The sequence below is a fragment of the Lepisma saccharinum genome, chromosome 18, assembly GCF_977018435.1.
Source record: "Lepisma saccharinum chromosome 18, izLepSacc3.1, whole genome shotgun sequence".
Lineage (NCBI taxonomy): Eukaryota > Metazoa > Arthropoda > Insecta > Zygentoma > Lepismatidae > Lepisma > Lepisma saccharinum.
Genome location: NC_139246.1, coordinates 48,098,064 through 48,112,548, shown reverse-complemented (window position 1 = coordinate 48,112,548; position 14,485 = coordinate 48,098,064). Strand labels below are relative to the sequence as shown.

The 14,485-nt window shown below is 45.0% G+C and overlaps 1 protein-coding gene across 1 annotated transcript; it reads left to right on the top strand.

Moving 5' to 3' along the window:
* The first annotated feature begins 7,862 nt into the window (after positions 1 to 7,862).
* On the top strand, positions 7,863 to 9,199 carry LOC146002234 (uncharacterized). Its single transcript, XM_083139953.1, has one exon. It carries the CDS (start codon positions 8,240 to 8,242, stop codon positions 9,197 to 9,199), a length of 960 nt encoding a protein of 319 aa, XP_082996079.1. The 5' UTR covers positions 7,863 to 8,239.
* Positions 9,200 to 14,485: the final 5,286 nt, after the last annotated feature.

The window sequence follows — 14,485 nt, the reverse complement described above, 5'->3', positions numbered from 1 at the left end:
CCCCCCTCAGCACCCCCTTTTAAAAACCAATTTTCAGCCTAAAATACCATTAACTCTTTACAGAGCAAAAAGTTTGAAATATTGGTTGATTGGTTTGATTTACTTTACTTCGCATTTTGTGTCACTTTTGCCTAATTTGCGAAGATGTGGATGAGTGATGATATGATAACAAGATAACAACATTACACATTTATCTGTGTCAATTGATGCATTGAAGTGAAATTTAAAATGATCTTGTCTAATCTTCCCAATCGATGCATGTTAGTGCATTACAAGGAACACCAGCTGATAAAAGTGCCCTTTTATGCATTTCTGTGTGTATTTTGACACACTAAAAAATGCATCATTTGCAGTTTATGAACGTCAATATCATTCGAGCCAAAATATATGTGTAAATTGACACGTTTTGGGATCTGTATGAGTTTTAAATCCTGGCGTCCATGCATGCAAAACAGTGTCAGAAAATCATAGTTTTTCATAAGATGGCAATTGTTCTCTTGCACGGAGAGATATTCCACGAAAAAGATTTTTTTTTTAAATGTAAGATATTCGCACAAGGAGATTCTGCATGCATTACATTCATCGACGTAATTCGGATTTTCCATTCATTTCTAGAAATTTACGTTTTTGGTACATGCAGAAGCACATCCCTTGGTCAGCATATTTAGTTTTTATATCATGGAAACAAGGATTAATGGTATTGCAAGAAATGTAATCATCACATCATACGTCACAATGTAATGTTTAGTATACTTTTAGGTTATAAATAAAACACATTTTTATAGGATAAATTGGTCTGCAAATGAAAGATTAGAGGAAAAAGAAACAGGTAAGCCAATTTTCTGTGGTAAGCAAAGTAGTGGTGTTATTTGCAGCCATGTTGATACTGAATTTTACAACATGCTTTCTTTCATACATTTGACGCTTCCATTCTTCAAGGCATATATTTTTTGTACATTTTCATTTACCTGTTCAGTGACGTTTTCAATTAAAATTTCATTTTTCTGGAGCTTGAGACAGTTGACTTACCTCTGACCCTTAAAATGCCATTTTATTTTTTGTACAAACAAATTAATGTCCTTAATTATTTGCTAGGTACATTTAAAATAATGCTGAAGTAATCTGAAGATATAGCAACATTTAAACTTCATTTGAGTATAATACATGCTGAAACTTTTGTATTAAGCCTACTTAACTTCGTATTTTTTCTTGAATGCCCTTTTATAATAGTATTTACAAGTCACGTCCAGAAAGTAAGTTCCGTTTGGTAATAAAATTAAATTGTGTACAGATACAGAAAAGTTATTTATTGCACAAAATTCTACAACTCTTAAACTACTTTTCCACATAACTGCCGAAATTTTGCAGGCATTTGTCATAGCGTGGCACAAGTTTTTGTATACCTTCTTCATAGAAATTTGCCGCCTGTGTCTTCAACCAGTTGGAAACAGTTTCTTTCAGCTCGTCGTCATTGTTGAAGTGTTGACCGCCAAGGAAAGACTTGAGATGTAAGAACAGATGAAAGTCGCTAGGAGCGAGGTCAGGGCTGTACGGAGGATGGTCAAACACGTCCCAGTCAAATCCCTGTAGGAGGTTTTTCGTCACATTTGCAGTGTGTGGTCGTGCGTTGTCGTGAAGAAAAACAACACCTTTTGACAGCAATCCTCGATGCTTATTCTGTATTGCGCAATAATAATAATACAGAATAATACAAATTTCTATGAAGAAGGTATACAAAAACTTGTGCCACGCTATGACAAATGCCTGCAAAATTTCGGCAGTTATGTGGAAAAGTAGTTTAAGAGTTGTAGAATTTTGTGCAATAAATAACTTTTCTGTATCTGTACACAATTTAATTTTATTACCAAACGGAACTTACTTTCTGGACGTGTATAAATACATGTATCTATAACACAGTACAGAACTTTTACAAATCATAAGGCATAATGAGGAAAACTTAATACTTGATGTGTACGTGGTTTGATACAATTCTTATGTACAGTTTTTCTTTCAATATTAATGCATTTACATATCTAAATATTGAAACCGCATAGTACTGGAATTGTTAAACAATTAATTAGTATTTCCTTGAAAGTGAATAATCTTTCAAAAATAATGTATTTGTTATTACTACCAAAAAATTATCATTGGAAAGGTATATATATCTCTAAATCTTTAGTTCAAAAACTATTTGTTGGTTATTTGTTTTATTTCTATTGTTGAAGAGACCGTATTCAGTAGTACACTCGACGGCAAGAATAATAGTAGGCACATTGTGCATCAGCATTTTCTTCCTCTTTTAGTTTACATCCTGTGTTGTAAAACGTATCGAATTCTGTTGATGTGAAACAGATGTACTCTGGTTACTGACATGTTGATTTCAGTGCATTATCATCACATTTTAGAAAACAGATTGAATGAAAATTGTGGTGGACAATTTGCCTACTATCACCTTTGTCGTTGGGCTTACAAAGGGAAATAAATTATGGTTAAGTAAGACAAAGCCTGGTTGCAAGCAAAGCAAAGATCAAGGAGAACACACTGACAGCTTTGCAATTCAACCATATTGCCATTGGCAGAGGCTGAACCATTCGCGATAAAACTTTTTTACCTCCTTCGCAAGACCTTGTAATTTGCATTCGGCTGCACAGCAAATGTACGTCTTTGAGTGTAGACAAATGAGTGCTTTCGAATCTATTAATTAAAGAAAATCAACTGCTTCCGAGCGTGATGGCCGACGGTTATAAAGCCCAACGGGAATGACACGAAAAGAGGTGGTCGCTGCACTAAAACAGGACGAAGCCCTTGAACATTTGCAACTACCATTTGATGCTCAATTGTTAATGCAGCTTTTGCAGCGTCGGGAGGACGTTCACAATGCCACTTTGTGAGAAATGCAGGAAACGTTATTTAAAGAATTGCGTGCAAAAATAACTGACTGAATTGTCATTTTCTTGAAATTGCTAAATCGAATTTTGTGGACCTTTGTGGAAGAATTCCCAATGATGATGTATCAGGACCCTATTTATGTTTTTGGTTTGAGGTGATGTTTAAAGTCCACTTTGTGCACAGTAAAGCTAATCGAAACTGGGCCTACATTTTAAAGTGGAATCTCGAACCCCGGGCCCCTTGATTACAAGGCGATGACGATTTATGTTTTTCATTTAACAAAAGTGATAATCGTGGACATTCAAAAAGGGTAGAAGAAAGTCACCAACGAATCCAGTAATTCTAGTAACTTTAGCTGGTTGCAAGTCATTTTTGCTACTAGGTGAAGCGAAAGTTTCCCGTCCATATATCCATGAAGGCACATTTAGGGGATGTGGGGGCGGGGTATTACACATTCTCGATCACGGCCACTTTGGAGGTATTATGACCCATTGATTTGAGGCTGGGTGAGCCCCAGAGCCGCTTTATGAGCGATCAAGGCCTTAGATCACCCACCCTACTGACTAGAAGTCCACTTCGGTTCATTTGCTACTAGGTGCACCATATTCAATCCGTTAGGTGAAGAATAGGAAGATTTTATTTTTGTTATTTAGCGACGTTTCTCTGGAACTCTTGGCTAATGGCGACGATGAGGATGAGTGATGATACGAAGAATTTGATGAAGGGACACCCGCAAAGAACACCCATGCTAACCACTCCGCCCCGATGCCAGTAAGAAAAGGAAGATTTTAGGGGAACAAGTAAAATGTTCAGTAAAGCTTATTGAAAGTGACTTTCAATAATTGAATTGTAGTAGATACGTTGTAGCAATTAAATACGTTTGTGGATCTAGGGGGAATGGGGGAGCCACTGAACTTGCGGGTGCGGCACCACTGAGTAGCACCAGACATCACATCGCACAGACGAATAAAAATACTTGGATCCCTTGTTTTCTTCCCCAAGGAACACACGGAATACCTGATGGCCCCTGAGTAATAGGCAGAACCTACATCAGTATCACATCATAATTCTATTCCAAAGTTCAATACGTAAATTTATATTTGTTGTTTAATGAGAGTACAACATTGTGATTATAAATATGAAACCAGTTTTACCATCTTTGCGTTTTAGATCATGATCACAACCGTAAAGTAGTATGGAGTTTCAAGTAATTCTGTGTAGTACATCTGTTCAGGATTTCAACACACATTATTCAGAAAATCCTACCGTCACAAGCATACGCGTAACTTGGAGGGGGCAAGGGGAGGGGCACTAGCCGACCTAATATTTTTAGGTTCATTAAAATTTACAAATTAGGGAACCTGAATAGCAAGAGTAATATTAATAATTTCGCAAACGTCACAGTTATTTAGAAAATAATCCTGTACGCTGTTCTTATGGGATGCAAAACTTTTCGAGTCTCTTCCCCAAAAGTTAAGCCCAGGTTTGATTCTACCCCCTGAAAATTAGGCGCCAGTCTGATTCTGCCCCCTCAAAATTAGATCCAGTTCAATTCTGTCCCCTCAAAATTAGGCCCAGTTTAATTTTGCACCCTCAAATTTAGGCCCAGTTTAATTCTGTCCCCTCAAAAGTAGGCCCAGTTTAATTCTGCCCTGTCAAAATTAGGCCCAGTTCAATTTTGCCCCCTCAAAATTAGGCGCAGTTTGATTCTGCCCCCTCAAAGTTTTGTCCCAAGTTACGGCCTTGGTCACCAGCAAATGACTAATTGATAAAATTGAAGAGGAACAGTACAAAAAACATAAATTTAAATCCTGAGTTCAACGCAAAGGTTGCGGATTGATATGATGCTACACTACCCACTACTTCGATCTCGGCTCGAAGTATCCGGGTTCGAGTGCCTATCTGTGCATGGATGTTTATTGTGGGTGTCCCTTCAGCAAATTCATGTAATCATCATTCATTCACATCACCATGATTAGTTAAAATAAGCAGAAAAGCGACGTAAAATAACAAAAATATTAATTTACAATACAAAGTGTGATATTTACCTGCTCTACAATTAAGTGTATGGTAAAATAGTTCATTAAATTCAAATAAATGTGTTATTCGCTTTATATGTACGGTGGTGGTAGGACTTGTCATTGATTTTTTTTCTTTTTAAAAGCTAGTTATAGCTACAGAGTTAGGCAACACACATAATGCTTTGCAGGGAAGAGAGTATTTCATGATCTACATATCCAGTAGCGGCGATTGAGTGGGTTCCAAAAGTAAGAAAAGTGTGGGGGGCAAGGATAGTTTTACTTTCCTTTGGTACAAAAGGATTAGCATAGTGCGGGAGCAAAAATGGCAAAAATTGTGGGGGGACAACGCCCCCCTAATTGCCGCCACTGTATCCCAGTTTTATTGTCGGTGACTGTACACAAATGTGTTGAAATGTGTGATCTGACCAGTGATGTGCATCTACGCGTAAACAACGATAGTCTACATTCTACACGTAGACAATTTTATACACGTAGATTACGTAATCTATGTATACAACATGGCAGAAGGTGATAACTTAGCAAAGGGCGCCGTGGAATTAAAAGAAAATTATACTGCGTATCAGTTGCTGATGTGTAAGGATAACATTTCATACTCTTTCTTCCAAATTCGAACAATTTCTCACCTAGGAAGAAACCTAATATAGGAAATATTCTAGTGTTTTATGGAGAAAAGACCACTCTTGGCTCACGACTGCCATCTGTTGTTATTTTTTGCATACTATGTATCTTCTTCAATAGTTGATAATAGAAGAGACGAGAAATTTTGTTGTAAATAGGGTTCTTTTCATTTCGTTAGGAACCAATATAGTTGAAAATGTCACTTTCCTTTCATGAAACCCTTGAAAATTAATTTTAATGCACTTTAGATTTTCTACGTAGTATATGTAAACTACAACCCAATGTAATCTACGCGTAGATTACGTGTAGACAACGCATGTAGACGTAACCGTATAGTCTACGGCACATCACTGATCTTGACACTGAATGCCAAGAATGATTCCTACTACCGTGTAGTGTACGATGTCCAGTGGAGGAACATTGCACAGCGTTTCGGATGTCACTTTTAGCCTGCCCGTTCTGAGAACTTAAAACAACAATTCAAACAAAAAGGTCCAAGTAGCAATACCAACCATAATGCACTGTCTGGGTCCTAGCCGAAATGTGAACTGCACAGACAGAAATGTTCTCAGAAGAAATAGAGAAACATGCGACCAATCCAAATGAATCCTTACGTAAATTGACTCAACGGTAGCCACTGAACAAGGCTTGATCATCTTTCAATTGACAAGCCAATTACATTCACTTAATAACCGGAAGATCCACTAATTACGAATTCTCTGCCACGCTCCGATACTAGTGCCATCTATTCTTCGTCGCTGAAGCTCTGCTGCGCCCACTTTCATCCGAGATAGGTTTTATTTATTTATATCCTTGGCTTTGGTGCGGATGAAACGATCGTATTTCTTCTTGCCTTGGTCGGTCCCTGCAGGCGGTATACTATGAAGGATATCAGTTTACTTTCATCGTAGGAGACAATGACGCACAGCGACTAACGAGGTGTAGGAATAAATATTTGGTACTAAATCTTCTGATGCTTGTTTCGGTACGAGAACAAGAAGGAAATAAAGTGTACATCAAAGAGAGTTTGCTGATGAATTGATTTATAGCGGAAGATGCTTACGGAAGCCCAAAAAACACAGAAAAGCGAGGCCTAACTATGTTAATATTGTATGAATGGATGGCTACTGATTTCCGGAACGGAAAATGTCAATTACATCTTGATTTATATGTATCTATGAAATCAAAATAAAACGGGATGGAAAGTGTTAGATTTTTATAAGCTCATCGAAGGATGACGGTCTTGATTGTATCGTAAGAAGACAGGAACACATTCATAATAATCACTATACGTTCTTTGTTATAGCTGCCTTAAAAGGGTGTTACTTAACTTGCTCCAGTGATTTGGTTCTAGAGCAGTTGTCCATTTTCTTGTATTTTTAATAGTAAATATCCCCTAGACCAGTGTGCGAATTAACAAGGGGGATGCCGGAGATCCCCCCCCCCACGAAAGAATATATCCCCGGCAAAATAAAATTATTTTGATCCCTGCCAGGGATGTTTTTAACCCCCTCAAACAAAATTGGATTGAAAGTATCATTCGTGTCCGATAATGGTCCGGCCAACAAAGATTTCCCTGCCAAAAAGCACGCAGCCTTGTGGATTGATAGACATCTGTCACAGATAGCCTCACCGAGACATTGATTGATTGATTTGCTTTGCTTTACTTCACTATTCTGCCACTTTTGGCTGATTGCGAAGATGGGGATGAGTTATGATATGATGAAATTTATGAATGTACACTCACAAACACTCATGCCCAGGCCGGGGCCCCTGGCGTCATAGCGTGATGTGCTAACCACTTTTTTTTTATTTCCATTTTAAATCAAACAATTACAGTAAATCTTTACAATTTTTACAGATATGTTATTCAAGTATTACATTTAAAAAGTTGGCATAATGTAATTTTCTATAATCTAAAGACATTTGTTCATATTCTTGTATTAGAGTTAGTCCAAAATCCAAGTAATTATAATTTTTTCCCACAGGAAATAAAAACATTAGGTATTGTGCTATTAGCCACTGAACTGATTTTTGCTTTGTACTTGGCAACAAATAAAACTCTGGTAAGATAATGTCTTTTGCTGATACTTGGTTAGGTGAAGTGCGACAAATTCTTCTGAGCATTGTTCTTAATTTTGAATCTGGTACTTGGCAATTATAACAATTTGGAGAATTACTAAAACCATATTTATGACATCTATCTGCCGTTACAATTACTTACTTCGCCACGGGGACCGCACCGAGTCGAGACAACAAGAAGCTTGTAGCGACAGCCACCTAAAGCCGCTGACTTTTGCTGCCACCTAACGGGGGGAGAAGGAACCGCCTTACCAGACGCAAGGGATTTGACCCCTGGAACCAGGGGTGAAAGACTGGGGAAGAAAAGAGCCAGAGAGAGAGATTTCAGCCATCTCCAGGACAACGACGGGAGCGGTCTCTTGCAGTGTTACTTAGTGTTTGTAGTGTTCATCTAGCTGTAGTGTTCTTTTAGAATAAACAACCAGGTAAGCCAACACCCTTTAATTTGGTGATTATTCCCCAAACTGGTGACCCCGACGTGATCGTTTTTTTGGGGGGCCGTGAATCGTGATTACCCCCCTTTGTGTACCATACCAGCCGGATCGAACAAGTTCACGCTAGACGACGCGCCCAACCCCCTTTGTTCTGGACGCACCAACTACACCGCGATGACAGAGGAACTTCAAGCGCAGCTCGACCAACTCAGGCGGGAAAACGAGCAACTCAGACAGCAAGCACTTCAACCGAGGACTCCAGCACCGCACGCAGTACAATCGCAACAGGACTCCGTACATCGAGTGAGTGTGAAGCTCCCCCCATTCTGGCCCGAGGACATGGAATTGTGGTTCTCCCAAGTGGAGGCCCAGTTCACCATCGCCCACATCACCCGGGAGGAGACGAAGTTCGCATACGTCGTGGGACAGTTAGAAGGTCGGTACGCGTTCGAAGTGAGAGACATTATACGTACACCACCGGCAACCGACCCTTACACCCGGCTGCGGACGGAACTCACGCGAAGATTTTCCCTGTCTGAAAATCAGCGATTGCGGCAGATCCTGATGGAAGAAGAAATGGGCAGTCGCAAACCGTCCCAGTTCCTACGTCACCTCCAGTCACTCGCAGGCACCACTCCCATGCGTGACGACTTGCTGCGCACGTTGTGGCTCCAACGCCTGCCCGCTCAAGTTCAAGCGATTCTGCAGGTGCAGTCTTCGGAACTTCCGCTGGACCAACTTGCCACGCTCGCGGACCGCATCGTGGAGGTGAGCCCCCCCATGCTCACCCCCGCGACAAGCAACATCGCCGCACAGTTCGTCTCGCCCAACCCGCCGGCTATCTGCGCGACCGCGACGCCACTCGCGCCCGCCTCCGACACGGTTCGGCTTCTCCAACGCGTCGAGGAGCTAACTCGTCAAGTCGCGTCCCTGCAAAGCGACTTTCGCGCCTTCCGCGGTCGCTCGCAATCGCGTGACCGTACCAGCCCGCGCCGCTACGGCCGCAGATCGCCGTCAAGAGGAAGAGATGAGGGAATATGCTGGTATCACCAACGCTTCGGCGACCAGGCTCAGAGGTGCAACGACCCATGCACGTACGCGCCCGCGACAACAAACACCAACGGCAGCCGCTAGTCGCGGCAAACGGCTGCCGTCCTGGTGGAAGCCGCCTGTACGTGACCGACCGCTATAGCCGCCACCGCTTCCTCGTCGACACAGGGTCGGATATTTGTTGTTTCCCGAGACGTTTGCTCCCGGACCGACGCCATCCGACCGACTACGTGCTCAGTGCCGCAAACGACTCGACGATCAAGACGTACGGAATTCTGCCCCTCTGCCTCAAACTCGGCCTGCGTCGCGAGTTTTCATGGCGTTTCGTCGTCGCGGACGTTTCCGTGCCCATCATCGGATCGGACTTCCTGGACCACTTTGAGCTGCTGCCGGATTGTCGCAACAAGCGCCTGCTCGACGGACGAACGGGACTCTCGGCTCCCTGCCAGCCAACGAATACTATGCAACCCAGCATCAAGGCCTTGTCGAACGATTCTTCATACAGCGACGTCCTAGCCGATTTCCCGACGCTCACGCGTCCCGCCGGCACGCCGCGAGAAGTTCGTCACTCCACGGTCCACTACATCCGGACGACCCCGGGCCCCCCCGTGTCCAGCCGACCTCGCCGCCTAGCTCCAGATCGCCTACAAATAGCCAAGGCCGAATTCGACTCCATGTTGCGCGAAGGCACCGCACGTCGCTCCGACAGCCCCTGGTCTTCGCCGCTGCACATGGTACCCAAGAAAACGGAGGGCTGGAGACCGTGCGGGGACTACCGTGGCCTCAATGCCCGGACGATTCCGGACAGCTATCCAGTGAGGCACATCCACGATTTCAGCAACCACCTCCACGGATGCACCGTCTTCTCGGTCATCGACTTGGTCAAGGCGTACACACAAATTCCTGTCAACCCAGACGACATCCCGAAGACAGCGATCACCACGCCATTCGGGTTGTTCGAGTTCCCATACATGACCTTCGGACTACGCAACGCCGGGCAGACGTTCCAGCGTTTCATCGACGAAGTGCTCTCAGGACTGGATTTCTGCTTTCCATTCATCGACGATATACTCGTCTCATCACGCAACCACGAGGAACACCGCGAACACCTACGCGCCCTCTTCGGACGTCTCTCGGACCACGGCATCCTGATTAACACCCAGAAGTGTGTGATTGGGACCCCCTCCGTCACGTTCCTTGGGTACGAAGTCTCCGCTGCCGGTACACGACCGCTTCCCGACCGCATCGCAGACCTACAGGACTTCAAACGACCAGCCACGGCTCGCGGCGTGCGTCGCTTCCTCGGCATGATCAACTTCTACCGTCGTTTCCTGCCATCTTCTGCCGAACACCAAGCTCCTCTGCATGCTGCCGTCACCCCCCTCCGAGGATCCCAGCCATTCCCATGGACGCCGGACCTGGAACAAGCTTTCGAGGCCTGCAAGACCAGCCTTTCCAACGCCACGCTCCTGGCCCATCCGCATCCCGAAGCCCCGCTGGGACTTTTCACCGATGCCTCCGCCACCTCCGTCGGTGCATGCCTGCAACAGTTCGCCAACGGCTTGTGGCAACCCCTCGCCTTTTTCTCCCGGAAGCTCACCACCAAGCAGACCGAGTGGCCACCGTACTACCGCGAACTTCTCGCAGTCTACGCAGCCGTTCAGCACTTTCGTCACATCCTGGAAGCGCAACACTGCACCATATACGTGGATCACAAGCCCATCACCTACGCCTTCCAGCAGCGGCGTGACAAACTACCTCCAGTGCAACTCAACCAACTTTCCTTCATCGCTCAGTTCACCACGGACATCCGCTACATTGAAGGCACCTCTAACGTGGTGGCGGACGCGCTATCGCGGGTGGACGCAGTTCGCGGGAACACCCCCTCCCCCGATCTGCGCTCCCTCGCCTCCGCCCAAGAAGAGGACGATGAGCTCCGTGAGCTCCTGAACGGCGATTGCGATCTCCACCTCCAGCTCATGGACATACCTGGCACCGAAGTCAAGCTCTACTGCGACACCTCCACCGCGAAACCCCGGCCGTATGTACCCGCCGCGCACCGCCGCCGCATTTTTGATGCCTTGCACGGCCTCAGTCATCCCGGTACCCGAGCGTCCGCGCGCCTAATCGCGTCGCGTTTCGTCTGGCCCAGAGTCCAGCAAGACTGTCGCGCTTGGGCCAGATCGTGCCAAGACTGCCAGCGCACCAAAGTTTCCCGACACGTGCACGCACCATTGGGCAATTTCGTTCCTCCGTCTGCAAGGTTTCAGCACGTGCACATCGATCTGATCGGGCCTCTCCCATCAGCGGGACCCTATAAGTACTGCCTGACAGCCGTGGACCGTTTCACCCGTTGGCCCGAAGCCTACCCCTTGGAACGCATCACCGCGGCGGACGTCGCGACGGCCTTCACATCGTGTTGGATCTCGCGATTCGGTTCCCCCGCCCGCATCACAACAGATCAAGGGCGGCAATTTGAATCAGAACTCTTCCGCGAACTAGGACGGACCATCGGCTCCGAGCGCCATCGCACCACCAGCTACCACCCATGCGCCAACGGCATGGTCGAGCGCTTTCACCGCCACCTCAAGGCAGCACTCATGTGCCACCCTGGCTCCACCTGGATAGAAGCCCTGCCCCTCGTGCTCCTTGGGATTCGCGCAGCCATCAAAGATGACCTCGCAGCATCGCCTGCCGAACTGGTGTACGGCGAACCTCTCCGACTCCCAGGAGAGCTCATCGTGCCACCAACAGCCACCCGGATGGAAGACCCTTCCGACCTGGTTTCCAGACTTCGGCAACACATGGCTCGCCTGCGACCACAATCCGGTTCCCGTCACAATCAACCCAGCACCTTCATCTTCAAGGACCTGTCAACCTGCACCCACGTCTTTCTCCGTGACGACTCCGTACGAGGCAGCCTCCAACCACCGTATTCCGGACCACACCAAGTCCTAAGCAAAGACGGCAAGACCTTCACCCTGCGTCTCAACGGTCGTGAGACCCGCGTCAGCATTGACCGGGTCAAACCAGCCTACACCTGGACGGAGGACGTCCCACCAACCAAGGGTTCCTCAGAGACACCAACGCAGCCCCCCACCAACCAACCACCATCGGCGCAACGGCAAGAGAGTCCAGCACCAAAAGGTGACTACGTCACCCGTTCTGGTCGACGCGTAAGATTTCGCCTCCCACACAAGGTGTAACCCTTTTTCTCCGTGGGGGGCTGGTGTAGCGACAGCCACCTAAAGCCGCTGACTTTTGCTGCCACCTAACGGGGGGAGAAGGAACCGCCTTACCAGACGCAAGGGATTTGACCCCTGGAACCAGGGGTGAAAGACTGGGGAAGAAAAGAGCCAGAGAGAGAGATTTCAGCCATCTCCAGGACAACGACGGGAGCGGTCTCTTGCAGTGTTACTTAGTGTTTGTAGTGTTCATCTAGCTGTAGTGTTCTTTTAGAATAAACAACCAGGTAAGCCAACACCCTTTAATTTGGTGATTATTCCCCTGGTAAGGCGGTTCCTTCTCCCCCCGTTAGGTGGCAGCAAAAGTCAGCGGCTTTAGGTGGCTGTCGCTACAAGCTCTTTTCCACTCATGGCAGAGTGCTGATATTTTACATGTATGAAAGTGTTCACAAGAAACTTGTAGATAGGTTAGACGTACGTTAAGTTTGAGCTTGGCAATAGTATAAATTTTGGTCAACTTTTCGGTTTTACTAGTAGTTCGATAGTTCTTTTTGTTTGTGAGTTTGGGTTTTCTCTTAATGTAAATATACTGTTTCTAAATTACGTGTAAATTTTATCAAAAGATTTAATGACCCGGAATAGAACAACTGTTCTAATACACGTAAGGCAATAGTTAATTTGCTGACTGACAACATATACAAATTTGCTTGCCCAAAAAAGATTGATTGATTGATTTGGTGAAGTCCACTTTATGCACAGTAAGGCCAATCGGGGCTCGGCTTACAGTTTAAAGTGGGATCCGAACCACTATGTGCCTCCACCGGGTATCAATTACAAGGCAACAATGCTACCACTGCGCCATCGGGGATACACTTTGCCCAAAAAAGAAAACTACCTCCCAAAATAAAGTCGCAAGTACGCCACTAAGTGGACATGGCCCCCAAAAGCAAAAAAAATATTAATTCGCACAGTGTCCATGACTAACGAACAAAGCGATAATGTACGTGTAACAAAGTATTGTTTTCTCCTGTGTATTGAATCGGGCTGGTGTGTGGAAGTAGGGCTTGGAACATTCTCCCATTCTCGATCTTAGGGATGGTGCAACTGTTTCCTAAAATCGAGTAAAGTACAGAGAAGCAGACACTTGAAGAGTTGAAGAAGGGGCAGCAAAACGGATGAGCCAGATAGGATAATGGCCTAATCAAAATCGAGCTGGGTCACCTTATCAAAATGGAATTGACAATTTTCATAAAATAAAGTGCGTGATCAAGAATGATTACAAGGCGATAACACTACCATTGCGCCATCGGGAAGGCCTCTGGAAATCGTACTAAGACAAGCATCGTAAGCCTTAGACTAGAAAGGAGAATTAAGGACAAAACGAAACTCGCCAACGGCTTTAACGATCAGAAATTTGAATTTCCGATAAATAGTTCGAGAGACCATTTCTCAGCCCCAGTTGTACTCAGAAATTTATCGCTTGAACAGTTGTTGCCTCCGATTAATCTGATTATCAATTGTTACGTACAGAGTTACCACGGGAGTTGTTCTACCGAAAGAAGTTTATTTCAGGACAGTGCTTTGTCTACTGATTCAACGAGACCATCAACTCTACAGGACACCAGAGGTAAACGAACATTTCCTTTATCCCCTTTTTCTATTATTCTCACAACCCTGCCAGACCAGTCAACCTCGAAGTGTTAATATCGAATGTTTAAGTGTTGTTCTTATTTCCCCTTTGCTTGTATACGTGTTACCATTGTTTCTCCGTGGTGGTACCCCAAGCCATAAACGTGCCTCCCTCAAGCGAGTAGCTTTAGGCTGGCACAGCCTAACTTCGATCCCAAAACCAGTGGGGGTTTTATACGGAACGTTCCAGTTGGCGCTAGTTTTCTCCTCACACGATACTTGTTACCGTACTTGTCGGTATACTCTTGTTCCCACAAGGCAATCTAAAAAGATGGACGAAAAATTTGAAGAACATTGTAGGAGAAGCTCTTTTAAAAATTAAAAAACGAAAAGTATGGACTAGAAATTGGCTCGTAAGAAAATATGACAATCAATGCGTGCGTTCTGAAGAACCTTTTTAACGAACTCGGGTATGCATATTCATGCATATTGATACGAACAATATATTACCAGAATTACAGTCCGGTTTTCGCAGTAAACATAGTACAGCCACTGC